Source organism: Anastrepha ludens, chromosome 5 (assembly GCF_028408465.1).
Source record: "Anastrepha ludens isolate Willacy chromosome 5, idAnaLude1.1, whole genome shotgun sequence".
NCBI lineage: Eukaryota > Metazoa > Arthropoda > Insecta > Diptera > Tephritidae > Anastrepha > Anastrepha ludens.
In genome coordinates, this window is record NC_071501.1 from 7,806,358 (window position 1) to 7,829,801 (window position 23,444).

General features: G+C 36.7%; 2 protein-coding genes across 2 annotated transcripts in view; one reads left to right on the forward strand and one right to left on the reverse strand.

Moving 5' to 3' along the window:
- Positions 1-4,906: 4,906 nt before the first annotated feature.
- LOC128863460 (protein sickie-like) overlaps positions 4,907-23,444 on the reverse strand; it is a 155,753-nt gene continuing 137,215 nt past the window's right edge. The window contains exons 8-10 of the mRNA XM_054102623.1: positions 6,225-6,595; positions 5,992-6,143; positions 4,907-4,936 (exon numbers count right to left, since the gene is read on the reverse strand). Coding sequence (XP_053958598.1) covers positions 4,907-4,936; positions 5,992-6,143; positions 6,225-6,595 — 553 coding nt within the window. The remainder of the gene's footprint in view (positions 4,937-5,991; positions 6,144-6,224; positions 6,596-23,444) is intronic.
- Positions 12,227-15,136, forward strand: LOC128863065 (chitinase-3-like protein 1). The gene is made up of 4 exons (XM_054101966.1): positions 12,227-12,386; positions 13,085-13,541; positions 13,696-13,943; positions 14,003-15,136. Exons 1-4 carry the CDS (start codon positions 12,308-12,310, stop codon positions 14,713-14,715), a joined length of 1,497 nt encoding a protein of 498 aa, XP_053957941.1. The 5' UTR covers positions 12,227-12,307; the 3' UTR covers positions 14,716-15,136.

A 23,444-nucleotide genomic window follows, 5' to 3' on the forward strand; every position in this document is an offset into this window, starting at 1 on the left:
TCACTTAAAACTTGCATTTTAGTGAACTAAAATTTAATGAACTATAAACCTGCGTACTCAGTTCTTAATTTTGATGAAAAATTTTGTAATTTTGATGAAATTTTTAAATCTTTTATAAATTTTGTATAAAGTTTAAAACTTTGATTTGTACGATATTTGTTGCAGAATGAACTGTGGTTTTATAAAAAATTAATGAAAATTAAAAAGAAATTAGTCAAAAATGGTCAAAATGCTGTGGTACTACAGTTTTGCGGGTTGTACAGCTCCTGTATATATATATATATATACATATAAATATATTTATATAATTTCCTTTAGCTTCTGTTGGGGCGTATGACCAGAACAAAATTAACGAAATCATTTCGATTGTGAGCAAGTTGTTTTAAGGAAATCCATGTATAGTTTGAGTTCCTATCCACCATGCGTCGCCAGGAGGTCTTTGGTGTTCCACGGTTCCTTGCACCTTGCGGTTTCCACCACAGAGCAGCCCTGTAGAGTGTGACCTATCCAGCTAAATCGTCTGCGTTTGATGATGAGCTCGATTGGCCGTTCGTTGGTCGAAATAAGCAAATCTTGGTTTGAAACACGAGACCACCAGATTCTCAAAATTGTGCGTAAGCAAGTGTTGACGAAAGATTGCAGCTTTCCGGTGAGCACGGATGTAAGCGACCAGGATTCGCAGGCCTATAGCAACACCGATTTTATGTGGGAATTGAAGATGTGTAGCTTAGTTTTGGCTGATATGGAATTTGAAACCCATATGTTGTACAATTGTGAAAATGCTGCACCAGCGTTGTTGATACGGTGTGCGATATCTTCAATCGTCATGCCTGCTGGTGTGATTTTACTTCCGAGGTAGCAAAATTGCGTCTTACGATTGATCTGTGTATTGATCTGTACCGTCTCAAGGATATAGTTAAGGCAAAAAGTGGTCATATCGAGAAAAAGTAAATTGATGCTTAATTTTGTATTATGGTCACACATTTTTTACTTTGAATTAAATAGAAGTAATTTTCCAACCCATTTTAATCTATTTTAAGTGGTTACACTTCGAGTTCCAGACCCTGTAATAAGTAAATAGCGCAATTTGCGCTCCATACACAGTAAACCGGGGGTCTCGATTTACGAACAATTTGAAATGAATTCAGTTTTGTCAACGTATCCTGCGTACTCAGTTTCTTTTTTTTTAATTCTGATGAAAAAGTTTGTAATATTAATGACCATTTTTTAAATTTTGTATAAAATTGTGAAGTAAAGCTTAGATGTAGGCGATATTTGTTGCAGAATAACTAACATTAAAACAAAAATTAATGAAAATAAAAAAGGAAAAGTAGTCAAAAGTTGTACTACTACAGTTTTTTCGCGGGCTGTATAACTCCTGTAAAAAACTGGTTATTAAATTTTCCCTTTTATCTTTACGATTTCCACATACGTGAACTTGTCCTTGTGCTTCCACGTAAAATGCACTTAGAAACCAGTTTTTTTGTGCCTCACTCATGCCTTCACACATTATTTATGTAGTATTAACGTCAACTTAATAGACTTTTCGACGCCAAGTTTTAAAAATTTTGCATAAGCAATAAAAGTAGGAACAGCACAAATAAATCAAAAATAAAATGTGCACCGACCGGCAAACACATAAAAGTGTTGAAGAGGCAGAAAAAAGTTTAACAGGAAATGAATAAAGCAAATATTTGTGTTGCGCCTAAAAGTGAGCTGCATGAATAGAAGACCTTCGTACAAGCCAAGCGAGAAGAAGAAAATGCTTCTTTCATATTTACACATGACTGTGAGAGTGTGTGTTTGTTTAAGTATGGGACTTCTTCACATACACACCACTCCCGTTGTCTTTACTTACATGCAAACTGCAGGCCCGAATTTTTTTATATGGAAGAAAAAGCCTAGCACCATCAACGAAAAAAATTGCAAAAATCAACGTTATTTTCTAGTTACTTAAAACTTTTACTTTGGTATACTAAATTCAATGGGCTAAAAAAACTGCATATCCAGAAAAATTACAAAAATTCTGGTTTCCAAAAGTTGATGGGTTTGCTGAAATTCCGAAACATTTTGAAAAATATTTTACAAAGTTTGAGACCTGATTTTTGTTGCGGTATGAATGAAATTTTCATAAAAGATATTGGTGTGTTTATAATTTTGGGGCTGTATATGAGAAAAAATCATAAGAGTGGGAATCAATAGTGGGTAGGGCCCTTTAGCAAAAACCATAAGAAGGTTCTAGTGACATTTCGGCTGAAAAATTGCACTGGATTGCTTTGGACCAATAGGTGATCAGTGTTCTTCTGAGTAAGTTTGACTGAGTGGGAAAGTGCTTCTGTTAGTGGAAAGAAGTTCAAAGAAGTGGGTAAAGTTTTTGACTATCTTCATACCAGAAACGGTTTTTCGCATAGCAGCTCACAACCTCATACTTTTCCAAGTACCCTCTGATTGCCAAACACCTCTTTGGATACGAACTATAATAAGATGACGAATCCGTGTCTATCTTAAGGCATCAATAAGTTGTCTGTATTGCCTGCTTACCAGTTTGGGCAGGCATCCCCTATGGAGCAAACAGTTCTCTTTATACAATATAACACAAATACCAAAAAGTGGATTGTGCGATATGCCTGACAGCCACTACTACTTCCAATGTAAGTGGTAAATTTTGAAAGATTTTAAATTTTGTAATTTTTGAAGTGAAACTTCTTAGGCGCCGATGGACGAGCGAGAATGGAGAGTAAAATTTCAAGGCCATGCAACGTTTTGGGCATTTTTGTTCCGCGAGAGAGAAAAAAGATATAATGTAGAGGAAAAGGAGAAAGAGAGCTATACCTTATATAGATCTTAGATACACTTTAGGCTATTTTTCCTGAGTTTTTCCTTGTGGTTGCTAATTTCTAGTGAGAAACAACACTGCCTACTTTTTGGCGCTTGTTTGTTGGTGCAAACTTGTAGGAAATATATTTTTGGTGCCTACTCTTTGGCGTTGTATTTCTCTGGTGCCTACTGTTTGGCGAATTTTTTGTTCCCAATTTTTTGGCGGTTTTTTTTTGGAGCCTACTTTTTGGCGCTATTTCCATTTCCTGGCTAGTGCTTGTGCGTAACTATAAAGTGATATCCATTCCGGCGTCGGATTTATTGGTATTGCCTTGCGGTAATTTCTGCCGTTGCTGCGGTCCTGGAATCGCTGCGTTTGTGCGGAATAGTGCGCATTGTTGCCACGGTTTGTGTCCGGCGTTTACCTACACCGGTCGACCCTACTCCGTTTTTTGTAAATTTTGCCCATTTGTATTCTCTGCAAATGTTGTGAATTTATTAAGATATATATTCTTTCTCTCTTTCATTCTCTCTCGGGTCTCTCCCTCTTTCTTTGTCTGCCTTGAAAGTTTAACTTCTGCTATGTGTACTACGCTTCACGCACTTTATTTTATGGCAAATGTAGCTTAAATTAGATTTGAAATTTTCTAAAAAATTTCTAGAAGGCAATCGGGACTTTGTATGTAAATTTGACAGATATTCCCCATATAAAGAAAACGAGTTTGCTTGGTTTCAAATTCTCTACTATACCAACATCATTCCTGCTGGGTGTGCACATTTCCAGCTATATATGTATTTTTCTATGTGTGCATGTATATGTGTATATATGTATGTATAAATATTCCTATGACGACCACTTGTCAACGTGGCGCTGACTTTTTTACTCTAAGCTGTGCCATTTCGTGCTTCCTGATTTTTATGCGAGCTCTTTTGCACATTTGCCAGACACATTTTGGCAGTTTGTCAGAAAAGTTCGCTCATTTATTCAACTGCACGGGTGTAAAAAGTCTATTTTCATGAAAAATATCTGTAAGATATATGAAAAAGCACTCGTAATTTTTATTGTTGCCTGCAGTCGGTGACTTTTTGTTGACAATCTTTACTTGGCGGAAAAGTTTTCCATTTTAAGTTGGTTATCTTAAGTAGGCATTGACAGACAGGCAGTAGACAGTGTTAAAGTGTAGAAAAAAAACCGCGTCAATGCGTTGAGCTTGAGAAAAACGGAAATCGTTACTGTAATAATTTGAAGGTGCACTTGAAATTCAAGACAGTTTGAAAGTCAAAATGGTTTTATGAAATGGGGGCATAACCAAATATAATTGCTTTATATTGAAATAAATAAAAATTAAGATGCCTAAGTGAAAATTGCTCACGCGTCTCCCCTAACAAATAAAAAATTATTACAAATTCTAAAATGATGCAAAAAAATATAGATATAATCGTAAAGACCATTTTGAGTTAAATAATGTGGATTCCAGTAAAAACTAATTTTGAAACTTAAATTGTCAGCATCAACATTCCGTCTTCTATTTCATTCCCTTTCGTCGCTTCATCGACTTCCGGTAAAAAATTCAACAATTTCAACACTTTAATGTTCGCCTCTCATATGTTGCCTAAATGTATGCAATGCGCAATTAAATCGCAGCTGTTCTGCCGCAGTACACCACAGAAATTTTATGCTAAATACTTTGGGGTTTCGCTCTCTCTCGTCTCCCTCTTTTTTTGCCAGCGCTGCTAGTGTCCGTCATTTGTACATAACAAAGGACAGCATGGAATTGGTATTCAGCCAAAAAAATATAGAAGAATGCAAAAACTAATATTAAGCGCAAATTACATCGGCAGAAAGAAGGGAGAAAAGTCAAGCCAAAGGGAGGAGATGAGGAAAAGAAAGAATTTATTCCATGTTTTGGCTCTTGCGCTTGAATTTTTATGTGCACAAAATAGGGCGTGGGTGATTTTTTATTTCAAGCAGAGGAAAAGTGAATGGTTTTTTTTTTGTGCTGAAGGCTCATAAGGCTATTTGTAGGCCACCACCTTAACTACAATATTTTCGATTATACAGACCCTAAGTAGAAGTGGCAGTTGGCCTCTAAACCAACTCATTTAGACCATTGCCGATCTATTGCGATATAAAGAGTGATTAAATTTCAAGGGCCGATGTTGAATGTGAACCACACCTAAACGTCAGGTTTTTTTTCTGCATTTCATTTGACATTTTTCAATTTCAGACTAACTCAATTTGAACCATGGAAAGATACACAATCGAGTCAATGGTCCAGAATGGTGGCAGGAAATGGCAACAGTGAATGACCATCTTCAGTGATGAGGCACATTTTCACCTCAGTGGATTCGTCAATAAGCAGAATTGCAGCATTTGGGCGAGTGATAATCCAAAAGTGATTGCCGAAAAACCAATGCATCCACAAACTGTTTGGTGAGGTTTATGGGCTGGCGGCATAATTGGTCCGTATTTTTTCAAAATGAGGCCGGTCAGGCAGTAACTGTGAATAGTGTTCGCTATCGTGAGATGATAACGAACTTTTTATGGCCCAAATTGGAAGATATGGATGTGGACGATATGTGGTTTCAACAGGACGGTGCCACTTGTCACACAGCTAACGAAACAATGGCTCTTTTGCGCGAAAAATTTGATGGCCGAATAATCTCACGTCGCGGCGATGCCAATTGGCCGCCAAGGTCATGAGATTTGACTCCGTTGGACTTCTTTCTTTGGGGATGTTTGAAAGAAAAGGAGTACGTCGATAAGCCAGCAACAATTCAAGAGCTAAAGGATGAGATAATTCGGCACATTAACGGCATAGAACCCAATTATGCCTCAGCGTCATCGAAAATTTGGACCATCGGATGGAGGTGTACCGCCGAGGTCGCGGCGGTCATTTGGCCGATATTTTGTTCCATACGTAATTGAGCCATACCAATATTATCATAGTAAAGAGAAATGACAATAATTGCCTAAAAAAATTGTATTTTATTAAAAGTCAAGAGTGGCCCTTTATATACAGATCCTACATAATAATGGAAGGAAAATCTCGGCCAAAAGAGGTAACAAAGCATTAACCAGATACGACTTTTATATACTACAATTTATGTACACAAAATTTATTGGCATCTAATCCCACATACAAGCAACAAAAATTAATTTTTTCTACTCACATTTGTTGACAGTTGACTGCTCAAGCTCAACACCTGTTCACGTGCATCCAATAATTCCCGCTTCAAACGACGTATTTCATTGGCCTGGCGCTCCTCTGCTGAACCATATAATGAACTGCCACCGGAGAGCAATGATGCGGCGCTGCCATGCACTATCAGAAAAAAAAAATGAATTTTGTATTAATATAATTTTCCACTATTTTTAGTAAAACATAAATAATTCGCACATTCACCTTCATCGTTCTTCTTCGGATATGTAAGACGATGTGCCGTTGTATTGGTGTTGGCACTACCAGGCGCACCCACCAGCCCAACCATGCCAGGCATGCCGGCCGGATGTGTCGGCGAAAGAGTGCCGCCGAAGCCACGACTAATTGGTGTCGGCGATGTCGGTTGACTCCAAGCCACTGGCGCACCAGTTGGACCAGCCGTTGGCTGTCCAGTCATATGTGACATTGCAGCGGCCGCAACAGCGGCCATTTGCGCTGATAACGAACCATTTTGTGCGGTTATTGTGCCCACGGGTAGGCAATAGTAGGGTTCGATTTCCACATCAGGACCGCGACTCAGCATCGAAGGGTACATTTTCTCTGATTTTGTGGATCTGTGGGTGAGAAGAGCGAAAGGAAGAGAGCATGAAATATTTTAGTGATAATAGAGGATACAAATATTGTTTGTTTTTATGGAAGCTACATTTGGAAAGCACATCAAAAGCTAAATGTTAACAGAAAAGCGGGTGTGAAAAACAGCTTTAAAAACTTACATAGCGCTCAAAAAAAGACACTAAAATAATGTTTAATGAAATTTTTGGAAAAAAAAATTGTGCAAATTATTATATTTTATTAAAATGATTGGCAACATTAAATACTATGAAAAGAATGTAGAAATATTTTATTATAAGTATTTAAATTATATTTAGTAAAAACAATTTAACCTTAATTTTCGATATATCGCCTACATATAGAAAATATGCAGCAAATTTTTTGGAGAGCTTACATTTTTGTTGAAAATTCAATCTTTTGCTATTCCTAATTTAGTTTTGCGGCTCAGCTAATTCGAGTGAAAATTCTAATCTCCGTCTGTCGCTTACCACAAAATTGAAAACATACAAACGGCCAATTAAAGTCAATCACCCATTTCGGAATGTGGCATCCTCACAATCACAAATACCTAAAAATTGCAAACATACTGACAGGCACTCCCTTCTGCAGCCATGGTTAGCAAAAGACAGGCACCCTGTAGTGGAACCTACTAGCTCTGAATTACCTTACTATCAATTTTTTTTTGGAGCTGAAAGTGTTCGTTTTATATATTTTTTTAAAGCCGTCAACAACACTTTTACTTAACGAGGTTCCACGAAGTCAGAATTATTACCTTTGCCGCAGCGTCATAGTGTTTTAGTGTTTAACGAACTAGTCAGTCTATACACCAGTTTCAAACCAGTTAATGAACCAGTTCATAACGGTCAAAAAAAAAAAGATGATTGCATCCATCAACATTTATATTCACCTAATACCATCAATCACCATTTTTTAATAGCAGCATATTTACTTTGCATGCACCTCTAATTGGTCATTTAGTAACAGGTACACTTGTAGTCACTCTGCAACTAATATCACTTATTCCGTTAAATATTAATTCATGAATTAGATAGAATCTCTCTCTGTTGAGTAGTTTGTACTCCACCGCAGCGCACATACACACGTATTCATCAACCACATACGAACACACGAGCAATTGGTGCGCTAACTTCATATCCGTGTAGTCTACTTTTAGCTGCATGTAAAATCAAGCTATTTTTAGTCGCCACAACAAACCATATTTTATGGTAAACAAACCCACACCCGCACAGGTCTGCTTATAAATGCATTTCCAACACCAGACGATTGCAAATTTCCGCTTCACGCCATTCACTATGAAGGCGTGCGAAGACGGAAACTTGTATGGTGAAATTGGTAATGGTGGTGGGTAACTGGTAATTGAATGAGAAGTGCAATGTAAGTTCTTAGTTTTTTGCTTTTTGCTTTAGGAGCAATGCCGGCAGCGAAATTTTTTGCTAGAAGTGGATATTGAATTGAATGTTTGAGTTGATGATTAAAAGCATTTTTTCTTTTTTTTTAAGGTTTATAGTTTTTCTCCATGAGACAATCGAGTTATTAATTTACTCTGGTCACAAAATCAAACGAAAATTGCGCCAGCAATAGTAAATATGAACTTTAATATTTTTACTTATCGATCGGTTTAATATAGTTTTTGATTAAAAGTCTTGGCTCTGCAATACTAATTTTTTTATATTTTGCACGATTTTCAAGTTTTTTAACAAACAAAAAAAAAAAAATTAATAAATGTTTTCCTTTTTCTTTGAGAATTTTATTGGCTGTCCAATAAAATCATATCCATAGATACCCGGCATAAAATAATATTTGTTTAATATTTTAATACCCAGTATTTTAAACTTTGCGCGATTTCAAAGCTTTTAATTAACAACAAAGAAATCTGTGCTTTCTCTATGCTAATTTTATTGGCTGTCAAATAAATACATTTTTACAAGAACAGGCCTTCTAAATCAAAAGATACCACTTTGAACCCGGAACAACCGCCAGGTGACGCTCTGAGCCAACTGATTTGAGTTCGGTTTTGATAGGGTTTTGGTTAGTTTGCCTCATCTGTGATTAATATTCCTATCAAACTTTTATTCCCATTGCTTGACATTTGCAAAATTTACGCCGTCTTGAGTAAATCTACCACTGCGCGTGTTTTCGATTTTCTACAGTTTTAAAAATTGATTTAAATTCGCAACAACTACTTTGTATCAAATTTTACATTAAAAATAGATTCAATGGTGTGGAAACTTTAGAAATGTGGGGAAAATGTTGTTACATTACTGATACCCTAAAGAAAAAAGCCGTCATCCGTGTACGAGTGGCATGAACGCTTCTGAAGAGATCGAGAGTCCACCGAGGATGATGAAAATCATAGCAGGCCGTCGACATCGAAAGCTGATGAAAACATCAATGAAGTGAAAGCAAATTTGATCAATAACCGCAAATTAACCAACAGAGAGCTGACAGAGAACCTAACATTGCTTATGGATACGTTCAGGGAATTATTAATAAAGTTGATTCCAAACAACCTGAATTTCATTCAAGAAAGAGAACGCACTGATATCGCCAAAGGCGTGGTTTCCAGGACTGAAACTGACCCAACATTCATCGAGCGTATCATTACTAAAGACGAAACGTGGGTTTATGAGTACGACGCGTAATCCAGACATCTGTCGGGGTGAGTTGAGAGCTCAAAATGAACCAATACCAAAAAAATCACGTCGTTTTTAGTCGAAAAAAGAAAACGATGCTCACGGTTTTTATGTTCTTATTACAACTGTATTATACACCAAATATTTTTGCCAGAAAGTCAGACAGTCAATACGAACTCTTATTTGGGCCTTATAAGTCATTTACGCGAAGCAATTCACCCAAAAGGAAAGTTTTTTTTAGAAAAGAACTCGTAGATTTTGCAAGATGATATCGCACTATCGCGCAGTGATATTTTTAACACTGAATTTTTGATCAAAAACAAAACGAATACCTTCCAGCAGCCATTGAATACATCTGATATGGTTCCCTGCGATTTTTTTTCTGTTTGATGAAGTCAAAAAACCACTACGGGGAATGCGTTTTAATAATCTAAAGAAAGTAATGGACAAATCAAAGACGGCTCCGATGGCTATACCGTACCTAGAGTTCCAGAAATGATGAATGGAACCCTTAGTTCCCTTCGATTAGCGAGTTATAAATTGATATGACCCACACAAGCCGAACCACCGCGTGCTGTTATTTGCAATACCGAGTTTTCTTTAATCTAGTACAGTTGCATATATGAACTAGCGCCGGATTTCCTTCAGGGGCATTGCAATGCGACACGCTGGTCAGTGCTTGTCATTAGCTAACGAACCAGAATTTTACGATTAACTCCATTACATACTTGCAGGCGTGCAAGCAAACAAGCGTAGCGAGCAGCAGCGTGATTTTATTAGTTTACTCGTACAATGCAGTGCAGTGATTGCTCTGGTGGTAGGTGGCAAGCCAACTTTTATTTTTTAACACCTTCGGACTTACATGCATACAAATGTGTTGTTCTAAAATTGTGCTGCATAATTTCCGTTTGGATGAAAATACGAAACTTTTGTTAGAAAAGTTGTACGCAGTACAACTGTGGGGAACTGCTTGCAATTCTAACATAGAAATTCTGCAAAGATATCAGTCAAAAACTTTAAGGCTTATCACAAGTGCACCCTGGTTCGTCACAAATAAAGTCATACATACTGATCTAAAAATTCCCTTTATAAAAGATGAAATTAAAAAAATTACCACAAAATATTTACAGAGATTAAGTTATCACGATAACCCGCTAGCAATTGCATTACTTGATGAAACTAATGAAATTAATAGACTTAAAAGACATCATGTATTAGACATTCCATTCAGAACCTAATAGATAAATCTAATATTAAAATGTATTAAAATCTAACACATAAGTCTGAATATAAGTGTACATTAATCGTAGTATACATATATATCATGATTGACCTCAATGGAGCTCAATAATATAAGTCAAATTGTTAATAGTTAGATAATTTGCTTATTATTTTAAAAATAGATTGCAAATAAACGACAAAAAAAAAAAAAAAAAAAAAAAAATATGAAACTTGTATTCGACCGAAATGTTTGGCACCCAGACTAATCAATGATATTTGTGCACTACGAAACTGTTAATATTATGTCCAAGAGCTTATTTTAGCCTGTGGCGGCGAAGTGCGAAGAGTCTAAGTGAAGTGGATGCAAAAATACTGAAGATATAGACGAAAGCATTGGAGTCGAGAGCAAATATTTTTTTTTGTCATTTTTATTAAATATGTGAAAATATAAATGTAAAAATTTAAGCTTATTTAAAAAATTATTGAATACCCCTTTTTCTAATTTCTAAAAAACATATTATGGAACTAACTTATAAGAACTTATTTTTGACTACTGTGGTACCCTAAAAGTAGCGCATTGATAAAATCAATTTTTTTAGTGAATGACGATTCAGCGTTTTTCGATCAATATTATGTATCTCATGTTTTAATTTCCAAATTCATCTATTCAGTGTTTTTTGTTTTTTTGTCGGGACAACTAGCAAGTACAGCACCCATACACAATTAAGTCCATTGTACTACACTTGGATTCCCTATTAATTTTCTTTAAATCAACCCGATCTCCGAAGAAATCTGAGTAGATCTTGTGGTGCCAAGGAGCCAAGATAGTCCTCAAAGACCTCAAACCTGATTCGAGCGAAGGTGGGCAAGACGCACAGGAAGTGGTCCACCGTCTCATCTTCCACTCTTCACAAGCTGAGCAGAGTACACATGCCCACCCTTTCCATATGCTTCGCCCACCCAACCAGCTGTCTACACTCCCTTCTGCTTAATGACTGGAGGATTTGCAGTCGATCGGACATGACAGGTAACATCACTTTAGTCCATGCCAAGTTCACTTTTGGTTTGTAGTAACCTATTTGCTAACAGTGGCTTTGTTAGCTGCAGAAGGGAGTGGGGCCTCAGAGCCCTTCCTAGCTAAGGAGTCAGAGGTCCCCCACGATAGCCACGTGTCCTGGAACCCATATTAGCATCAGGCTATTATGCCTACCGACACTGAACTATGTCGGATTTACAGGACTCGACTAGCCCTGATGTGGTTAAGGGGCTGTCTAAAGCCATGAGCGCAGCTTGGCTGTCGCTGTAGATACATATAGATCTGCCTCTCCAACTGTTTTCCACAACAAAGTTCATCGCTTCTTGAACAGCATACATCTATTCAGCAGTTTTATTTAAGAAATTTCTTAAAATCTTATCAAATGAACTTCGCCTTGTCTCTTCAAATTCTACGAAATCTCACACAGTCTAGAAGCACAATAAATATCGTCAATACCCACATACACATATGCAGAAGCAAAAGCAGAAATGCTTATGATGCTATACTTGCAACTTTATCACAGAAATTCTTTTATCATAATGCATCATTTCTCATATCATTTATCGACAAAAAAAGTTGGCCAATATTTACCTTTTTGTACTTACAAACAAACAGATAAATAAAAAACAAGCTCAAATGGGGGTTTTCGTAAACAACATCAACTTTTCGCAAATATCAATCGGCTATAAATTGACGAAAGCAGCTATTTTCAGCTCAGTTGCAAGTGAAGAACTGTCACAGAATCTTGAAGCAGAGAAAAAGTGAAAAAAGTGAAAAAGTGCTTTTAATTGCAGGGGAGTGAAATGTTTTTAAAATTATTTGTGTTCATTGCACTTTGTGTAGTGTTGCAACAAGCAGAATTTACAAAGGCGGAAAATCGAAGTGAGTGATGGAAGGAGCAGAATACTTCTTTTAAAGAAATAGAAATTTAGAGTTTTGAGTAAAGAGTGTGAAATAAAAAATTAAATGAAATAAATAAAAATTAAATAAATTAAATTAAATAAATAAATATATTAAAATGAAAAATTAAATACAATTAATAAAATCTCAACTTGTAATATTGGAAAAATTGTCAAAAATCAACGGAATTTTTGAGAGACTTCAAACATACACTATCTTTTACGATAATTAAATATACTATAGAACTTCATAGTCAGAGGTCTTTTGAAATTCTGAAGAAAAAGTTGAAACAATTTATGACAAGGAGAATTTCGTACAAAGTTTGGAACTTTGTTTTATGAGGTTTTTGTTACACACTGAATTGAATTCTTATAGAAAATTCACGAAAAAAATTGTGGGTATAACGAAATAAACTTTTAGAGCAGAAATAACCACAATGGAATGTAGAAACTTGAAACGAAAAATAGTTGCACTGAAATTGAAAGATTCCAGCGAAAAGTGGTCAGCCTGGCAGAAGCAATGTGAAAAGTTTTCCCAAATAACCAACATTGTGGCAAAACCATTCAATTAACATGTTTACAAATCAAATTAGTTAACCACTCAACAACTGATAAGCAAAAGTTTGCTTTTCGCACTTCGCTCATTCATATCTCGTCTTCTGCTTCTTCTTTTTCTTCCAGAGTACGTTGTCTGTTATCACGGCACTTGGGCCACATATCGCAAGTCAAGTGGTAAATACGATGTGAACAGCATTGATCCCTTCTTGTGTACACATCTGATGTACTCCTTCTTTGGCATTGAGGAGAGTGGAGATTTGCGCATCATTGATCCTTACTTGGATTTGGAGGACAATGGTGGCAGAGGCAATATACGAAAGTTCAATGCACTCAAGCTACAGAATCCAACGTTGAAAACACTCGCTGCGGTTGGCGGCTGGAATGAGGGCTCGAAGAATTTCTCAATTGTAGCAAATGATCCGGCGCGCAGACAACGCTTCTTGCGATCGGTGGTTCAATTCATACAGCGGCATGGCTTCGATGGCTTGGACTTGGATTGGGAGTATCCAAATCAGCGACACAATTTGACTTTCGATGATAAAACCAATTACGTAACGTTGCTGCGTGAGTTGAGAGAGGGGTAAGTTGGAAAAGGTGCAGCGAATGATTGTTGTTGAAAGATTTTTGAGGCAAGATTTTTTGTTATGATGCCTCAAATGTCGAAACTTCTAGTTTAATAAGCTTCAAATTGGTGTGAGTTGTTTTAGGTTTTTAATTTTTTTTATTTTTTGCAGCCTAGACCCCTTCCAGTATCTACTCACCGCAGCGGTGGGCTCTTCAGCGGACTCTGCCTCGCGCTCATACGACATTCCTGAAGTCTCCAAGTACTTGGATATCATCAATGTCATGGCATATGACTTACACGGCCCATGGGATCTCGTCACCGGTAATAATGCGCCACTTTACGAGGGTCCCACCGATATAACCGCGAAGAATAAGCAACTCAATTTAGATGCTATAGTCAAATATTGGCTTGCACAAGGTTTGTATTAAAAAACTACCAAAAGCTTTGAAATTTTCTAACTCCAAAGCAAATTTCAGGTGCACCCCGCCATAAACTGGTAGTCGGCGTACCTTTCTATGGCCGTTCCTATACACTCAAAGACGCAGCGAAGCACGCTGTGGGCTCACCGCATTTGGGACGTGGCATTGCTGGCCAATACTCGGTCGAACCCGGTTCAATTGGCTACAATGAGCTTTGCGAACGTATGCGCACCGAAGCGTGGACAGTCGAGTGGGATGAGGTGCAAATGACCCCCTATGCATATTTGGGACAACAGTGGATTGGGTTTGAGAATCCACGCAGTATTGGCCTCAAGGCGCAATATGCGAAGGATAACAACTTGGCCGGTGTGATGTTGTGGTCATTGGAATCTGACGACTTTCGTGGCATTTGCAATGGTGAAAAATACCCGTTGCTGCAAACTATCAATCGTGTGCTCTTCGATGGACGTACAGCGACGGGATTAACGCAATCTGTGCTAAATACGGCGGCGGAATCGATAAAACGCCCTGCAGCGCCTGGCTATGTGGCGCCATTTGTGGGTGGGCAGTATCAGCAGGCGGCAGTGTTGGGGCCGCGTGGCAATGCCGAATGCGAAAATGAGGAGGACGGCTATGTGCGTGATGCGAAAGACTGTGCGAAGTTTTATTATTGCGAACAGGGCATGACGTATCCGTTTAGTTGTCCTCATAATTTGAAATTCGATTTGCTGTCAACGAGCTGCAATTATGCGCAGCTGGTGGAGTGCTAGGGAATGCGAGCTATTGATTTTCAACACATACAAACATATATATATTAAGTACACATATTTTAGGTGATAGAGTTAAAAACGATATTGGAAAATAACATTAGCTTCGGTGAAATGTAAAAATGTAAAACTTTAGCCAGAATAAAGAAAAACAAATTCACAAAAATTAAATAAAAAGGACTACTAAGCCGCGCAGTAAAAAACAATAGCACATCAACATTTGGGCAAGTTTTGTATATTTTTATTTTCTTCTTTTCTTACTTCAGTAATTGTTTGTGTAAAAATATCGTTCATTCTGTAACAAAGGCCATATTAATTAAAAATTTCAGACTTTGTACCAGATTTATAAAAATTGGACACATTTTCATTAAAATTTCAAACTTTTTAATCAGAATAAAAAAATGTAGGTACGCAGTTTTATAACCCATTCAATTTTAGTATAATAAAGTGCAAATTTGAAGTTGGTAGAAATGTTTTTTGATTTTGGACAATTTTTTTCCTTGATGGTGTTGCATATTTTCTCTATATAAAAAAAACGTCGGGCATATGTAGAGAAAAAAATCATAGAAAATCAATGAAATGTTTAACAAGCATCAAACTTGCACTATTCGACTAAAATTTAAACAGTTATAAAACTGCATAGCATATTTTTTTTTTAAATTCTAATTAAAAACAGTGGAATTGTTTTGAAAAGTTTGTGCAATTTTTTCAATTTTTCTATAAAGTAAGAGATTTGAGTCTATATGCCTCTTGTTATATGATGAGTAGGGCGGGTCGATTTAAAAATCGCTCATTGCTCTGTGAAAATCGTATTCTAGGGATCAAAATAAGAAACTTTGCCGAAGGAACCATACCTCTAAAACGAATTCTGATGTCCCCAATTTAAAAATATCACCATTTTTGGCCTTTACATGAAAAAATCAGCTAAATGGCTATGTTTTTTCTTTATTTTTATTTATTTATTGTATAATAATATCTATTTTTTCTCTTAAGAAATTTATTTAGTCAGAACATATCGTCCCCTTAGTATAACAATAGCCTATGTGCTCATAGGCTATTATTTTTTTATTGAATTTTTGGATTCTCCATCGTCGATTTTATATGTGGTCAAAATTTGGTCAAATTCTAGTTCCACAAGGTGCGTCAAAACGTCAGTCAAAAATAATAAATATTTACAGACATAACGAGATTTGAGTGAGAGCTACTTTCGACAAAAAGTTTGAAATTCATTTTCTCAAAACATCAAAAAATTTATAGGCTATTTTAATACTAAGGGGACGATATGTATATTAAATGAAAAAATTAATTTAAGTGAGTTATAGAAAAGAAACTAAAAAGTTCGACCCAAATTGGGGGACACCAGAATTCGTTTTAGAGGTATGGTTCCTTCGGCAAAGTTTCTTATTTTGATCCCTAGAATATGATTTTCACAGAGCAATGGGCGATTTTTTTGCCTCCCGACAAATCGACCCGGCCTAATGATGAGCTATACTTTTATAAAAAAATACTTTAAATTCGAAATAAAAATAAATAAATACATTTTCCAAACTGATCCAAATGTTAAGGTGCTATAGTTTTTCGTGAGCTGTACCTTTTTCTATTTAAAACCTGACGTGGCATCTATGAGATGTACCCATAAATATTTTAAATATATAAAAAACTTGCAAGGAAAATATTTTTATAATTATTTCTAAGCACTGAAGGCCCTAGTTACCAGTGTGCTAATTAAGTTAGGGTTATATTTTATATATATCTCCTATAAATAATAATAATTATTATTATTTCTAATTTCCTACAGTTACTGGTTGCATACATCAAGGCTCTTTCTCAGCTGGTGAAATAATAGGATAAACTATCGATTTCTTAACTTCAGCTCGTGAAAGTCGTCAAATATCGGCATAAGTTTATGTTGTACTTTGTAGATGCCTTCCGAATAATAGCCATTCATTTCTGCAATCACCTCCTCGTTTGAATAAAATCATTTCCCCGACAACCATTTCTTCAAATTGGAAAACAAATAGTAGTTTGAAGAATCCGAAGGAATTAAGTCTAGAAAATAGGCGAACTGTGACATGAGTTTCAACCATATTTTTATTAATTTTGCAAGCATAACTGCTGAGACGTGAGCTGGCGCGTTGTCGTAATGGAAAAGGAAAATCACTCGACTTACTCGGTTCAAACGAATGCCGCACACAAAGAAATAGACCGATCTGGCGGAAACTTGGTGTGTGTTCTTCCAAGAGATGCTGGTAACTAAGCATAAACTCGATACGCGCCAGTAGGTTCATCACTCTAACTTTGCCCGAACTTTTAAAACGACCCTCGTAGTTCAGTTACAAATTACTTGTTGAATGAAGTATTTTGTAGAAAATGTTAATGGCTACGCCATTAGGCATAAATTATTATGGCAAATTGATAACATTGGTGTGTCCAATTGGCGCCGGTTAGCACGAGAGAGAAACGACTGGCGCGCTTTGTTAATCTCGGCCAAAATCGCGTAAGCGGTTATCGCGCCAATTAAGAAGAAGAAATTGATAACATTTGAATTGGTATTGAAAAAGCTTGCGGTAATTTGCAGTTAAAATATCATTCTCTTGAAGAAGAGTGTTATTTGCAGGTCCTTCATTTTAAAGTTTTTTCTTCAATGCTTTCATGCGCGAGACTGCAAACGTTGTGAAGAATACGTTGATATATCTTATGCTCAAATATGAACGAGACGTTATCAATAAAACGGTCCGCGGATGATATATGACAAAAATAACTATGACTAAGGACTATGAATAAGTTCGTGCGGTTTTACAACAGATGGCGTAACTTGATTATTATTCCATCGATCCACATTTCCAAACATTCATTGGAGAGCTACTGTCGTAAGGCACAAACGTCAGTATAAGTTTTTTATTTGAAGCGTAAACAACAATATTTTTACCACACTTGAAAATGTCGAATTTCGTGCCAAATAATGTGTTTTTGCGGGGAATTCTTCTTCATTATTTTAATATGAAGAAAAAAGCAGCCGAAAGTCATCGTATCTTGGTGGAAGTTTATGGTGAGCATGCTCTATCTGAGCGAACGTGCCAGAAGTGGTTTGCACGCTTTAAAAGTGGTGATTTTGGCTTGGAAGACGAAGAACGCGAGGGTGCGCCGCCAAAGTTCATGGATACCGAATTGGAGGAATTGCTCGATCAAGATCCGGCTCAAACTTTGGGAGTTGATCAATCAACCATTTCCAAACGTATAAAAGCCATGGGAATGATCCGAAAGGCAGGCCATTGGGTGCCGTATGAATTGAAGCCAAGAGACGTTGAACGCCGTTTTATGGCATGCGAACAACTGCTTCAACGGCACAAAAGAAAGGGTTTTTTGCATCGAATTGTGACTGGCGATGAAAAGTGGGTCCATTACGACAATCCAAAACGTCGGGCAACGTATGGATACCCTGGCCATGCTTCAACATCGACGTCGGCGCAGAATATTCATGGCATGAAGGTTATGCTGTGTATCTGGTGGGACCAGCTGGGTGTTGTGTATTATGAGCTACTGAAACCGAATGAAACGATTACGGGGGATGTCTACCGACGACAATTGATGCGTTTGAGCCGAGCACTGCGAGAAAAACGGCCGCAATACGCCGATAGACACGACAAAGTTATTTTGCAACATGACAATGCTCGGCCACATGTTGCACAAGTGGTCAAAACATACTTAGAAACGCTCAAATGGGATGTCCTACCCCACCCGCCGTATAGTCCAGACCTTGCGCCATCCGATTACTATCTCTTCCGATCGATGCAACATGGCCTGGCTGACCAGCACTTCCGTAATTACGATGAAGTCAAAAAATGGATCGATTCGTGGATTGCGGCAAAACCGACCGAATTTTTCACAAAGGGAATCCGTGAATTGCCAGAAAGATGGGAAAAAGTAGTAGTAAGCGAAATGCATGAAAAATGCGGCTGCATCTTGTTCTAAGCATACCTAATGCATTTTTGACAACAACCCTTGTGGAAGAATGTAAAACACAAAATTTTAAAATTCTTGTTCTTCACACTAGAACAGCATAAGATTTATGTCAGTGCTGCTGCTAGGAATTAACCACTACACTGAACTGCACAACCCAGGGAAACATTTGGTAGCTAAAATTACATTATTTGCTGTTGGATATTTATAAAATAGGTCGCTTGAACAAAATTGAGAAATATTAAAATCGAGCATCAAAAATTCTAAATCTAATTATCAACTGAATAGGTAAGAGCAATTGGCCACCTAGAAGCTGCGATTTTACAGCATTAGATAATTTTTTGAGGATCACCATTCAGAAACGAACCAAGAATTAAAACCTGAAATCGAAGTTATTGGAAAGAGAAAATGCCGAAAATCGCGGAAAAGTACTGAAAAATTGGGTTGACAGAATGGGATACTTTAAAGCCAGCTGTGAAAACCACTTCAACGAAATTTTGTTCCATTTTTAATTAAAAAAAAGCAAAATAATAAATATAAAAACATGTAAAAATATTTTTGCGTCTTTTATATAGAAGGAAAATTTAAAGAATAGAGAAAAACAGGTGGGTGGAAGCTCAACTGCTTCTCTGCAAAGTTTTTAAAATTATTTTTTATGAATCTTAGCAATTTGTAGAGAGCAAGAAAATGCAGCTCGTCCATTCTCAATACATCCAATACAAATATGTAACATCTACCCTATGATCAAAAAGTACCGGGAAGGTGATGTTGACTGTTTTCTTCGATTGAAAAGGTTTAGTGCACCATGAGTACCATCCATCGGGCCAGACAGTCAATAAAGAGTATTATTTATATGTTTTGAAGCGTTTGAGAGATGTAGTACGCCGCAAACGGCCGGATATGTGGGCAAACTACTCTTGGATTTTGCATGATGAAAACGCGCCATCGCACCGAGCCCAAATTGTGCTAAATTATATTATTTCACCAAATACCAGATAAATACTACCGTGCAAGCACCGTACTCACGGGATATGGCCCCGTGCGACTTCTTTTTGTTTCACAAGTTACCAATTCGTAGAAGGAGACTTCAGTCGATAGAAGAGATAAAAGAGAATGCGATGAAGGAGCTGAAGACCATTCCTTCGTTGGCGTACCAGGGGTGCATGGAGGACTGAGTTAAGCGTTGGCACATGTGTGGTACATCAGACGGGTCATATTTTGAAGCAGATAAAATAAATTAGTTTAAAGTTTTATTTAAACATTCTCGGTACATTCTGATCATAGTGTAAGTCTGCCGAAAGACGAACAGCAGCAGAAAAAAACTTGCGTGAGGAGTACGAGTTGACTAAAAATTTTACTATTCTACAAAAATTACACTATTTTCGACTATTAATTTTTGTTTTTTTTTTTTATTAACGTCACTTTTAATATAAATAAAGGATACTAATAAATAACTTTCATTTAATAATTTAACTTGGTTTAAGAAGCGTTCTTACAATAAAATCGCTATTCGCTCTGCATCAGGTCTGCTACCGATCATTCATGATCGAGTTTGAAAAATTAATTTCGCGATGACTTTTTTTTTTCAAAGATAAAAAATTTAAAAATTTTAGAAATTCGATTGGTATTTTCCGAAGCGGCTGAACACTAGTGATGAAGAATGTGTCACTTCCAAATACAATAGCGGAACAATATTCTCAACAATTGTACCATATGAAGGAAACAACTGCCCAGAAGTAGCTAATTTTGGCCATTTACTCTTCCATCAGAAGAAGAATGTCGGGCCAGACCCATTGATAGTGACGCCAGAAGTTTTGGTTTTGTAGTCCGGACCTGGCAACAAGCGATTAGTACCAGTTCCTGGCTAAAGTTAATAATTTTTTCGCTGAAAAATTGCCTCAAAAGAAGCTTGTAACTCGACTGCCACAGTTTTTTGTCAATAGTTCAAGAGTTCCTTTGAGAGAATAAAACTGTGTATGTGACCTTAATTGGATTATTTTAATTATGCTAAATAGGGTAGGTCTTCATATTCATGCAAAAGTAATAATGTTTTTTGCTTCGTCTTATGTTTTTATCTTTTATTTCAATTTGTGTTTTAAACCTTTCACGATTATATATTAATTTGGGTTTAACAAATCGTCCAAAATATTTTGTTGGATATTAAAAAAATGTCTCTTATATCATTCCTGCGTATTAATTTCAAACGCATCATCTGGCTTATTTCTCTCATTTTAATTTCATTTAAAGTTACTAATTTTTCATTATTTTCACATTAAACTTAAAATTTAATTTTACCTAACCTCCTCCACGAACGCCTACGCTCAACTGACAAGCACCCACGTAAAGCAGACAAGTGTGAATGTGTGTGAATAAATAGCGCGTTCCAAGCATGTGTTTAACATACTTTTAGCTGCGTGCATAACTTTGACATGAATAGATCTGACATTGCGTGGTGTGGGCGATAGTAGATTTGGAGTGTTACTAAACCGTTTAAGGGTATTTCTAAGCTGGCAAGAAAAGCGAATTATGGACGAAAACCAAATAAATTGAAGTTTAAAATTTTATGAGAATTTAAACAAAAATTATAAATTTCTATCAAAATTTCGTACATTTTAATGAGAATATTTAGAGAAATTTCGAGTGCACAGTTTTAAAGACCATTAAATTTTGACATGATAAAATGCGTTGATTTTTGACAATTTTTTCTGCTGAGGGTGTTAGTGTTTTTTTTTTTTTTTCACATGAAAAAATATTAAGGATTCGCTTCAGAGAATGCATTAGCTAAATACATTGCACAAAATTTTCTTTGGCACTAAATTAGAGATTAAAAATCTAAACTGATATAAACAAAAAACAATTTTTTCATATATTATAAATACTTATTACTTATGCATTGACTTTGTTTTTCTATGAAATGGGTTCATATTTCACTGGATAGTTTCGAAAAGTAATGGTACACCTTATTGTACTTATACTCGTATATACTCTTAAAAGTATGCTCCTGACTACACTACGCAAACTTGAAATATTTTTTGCTTGAACAGCCCTCAATATGCCCACATGAATACCCCCATCGCATAGAAAAATGTGTGTAAACAAAATATTTGCATATTTCGCATACTTCAGGCATACTGGAAACGCTTATGTAAATTAAGTGTGTCGTAGGTGCTGGTGGTGCAAAAAATTATCCTGTTTCTGTCGTGTGGGAGAACTTTCGAAATTGACGCAATAAAAGTGATCTTTAGAATGCTAAGCTGTACTATTTGCGGGGCAGCGTAATTTTAGATGTGTATAAAATTAGAATAAAGGTTGCGCTAATTTATAGGAATATTAATTTAGCTTTAAGAAAAAATGCTTCAAATCTGTCGTATTAGGGTAAAATTGGAAAAAGCGGAAACATTTATGCATAGACAAGGTATTTTTACAGTTGAAGGCGAATATTACTAGAACTATAAGTATAATTAAAGTTAAATTAAATTGCAACTAGACCGCAAGAAACACCGCTGTAAGTGTGTACACACTGTAGATTATAGAGAGGATAATTTTTAACAAATAAAGATTTGTTGATGGGACCAGAAGGCAAATAGCTGCGTTTTGATACGGCATCTAAAAAAATTTTAATAATGTTCTACGGCAACAAATGAAGGAAAACAGCTAATTTTGGCTTGTTTTAGCCAAAAATAAAATAATATAAAATAAAATAAGGAAATAAATAAAATAAAATAAGGCCATACTGAACAGGAATACTGTTATCTCTTCCGACATAGATTATCATGTAAGTCTTCCCTCACCACCTTTGCTATTCTCCTGTTCACTCCCAACTAGGGAAGAATGGAAGACAAATCTAACCGAAATCGATGGCCCTCTGATTATATATACAGATGGTTCAAAACAAGACGGCAAAGTGGGATTTGGAATCTTTTCCAATTCCCCTCACATCAATCTATCATTTAGATTACCCGACTACTGTAGCGTATTCCAAGCGGAAGTAGGCGCTATCTGGTATGCTGCGAAAACTCTCTTAGAAAATAGAATATCACTAGAGGATATCCGCTTTTTCACCGACAGTCAAGCGGCCGTTCGAGCACTCAGCTCCTCTTATACCCACTCAGATGTGGTTCGATCCTGTCTCTTATCTCTTAACGAGATAAGTGTTCAGAATTCTGTCCAAGTTATCTGGATACCGGGTCACAGTGGATTCGAAGGTAACTGCAAAGCTGATGAGCTCGCAAGAGCTGGAGCTGCGCAATCAAATGTTAGTAACTTACCCACAATCCACATTCCGCTCTCAACATGTAAAATGCTCATCGATCGAGAATTTCACAGCATTGCTGATCGGAGGTGGCGAGTGGAAACTACTTGCGTTACGACCAGACAAATCTGGCCATTCTACAATCTGAAACAGACAAAAACCCTTATAAGTCTTTCGAAACACGAACTAAGGCATATAATATCTCTTATCACCGGCCACTGCCTTTTGGGCACTCACGCACGTCGGCTCGGGGTTCCTCAAACGACCTGCGAGGACGAAGATGAGGAAGTATCGAGCAGACATTTGCTGTGCAGTTGTCCCGGTCTAGCCAGAAGTCGACTCGCTCTTCTAGGCTCTCCAACAATCGACAATCTTTAAGTACTCTCGAACCTGAAAATCGAAGCTGTCATCAAATTCTCGAAACGAATTAATAACTTTGACCAAAATCTATAATAAAAATCTCGGTTAGGTGGGGAAATCATTTAAAATAATGAGCTCTAGGGCAACACAACGGACCCAA

Excerpts from the sequence above, each read along its gene's own strand:
- LOC128863065 (XM_054101966.1), top strand. The coding sequence starts at position 12,308 with ATGTTTTTAAAATTATTTGTGTTCATTGCACTTTGTGTAGTGTTGCAA. Across the intron at positions 13,542-13,695 it reads CTGCGTGAGTTGAGAGAGGG|CCTAGACCCCTTCCAGTATC; the intron begins GTAAGTTGGAAA and ends TATTTTTTGCAG. Across the intron at positions 13,944-14,002 it reads CAAATATTGGCTTGCACAAG|GTGCACCCCGCCATAAACTG; the intron begins GTTTGTATTAAA and ends AGCAAATTTCAG.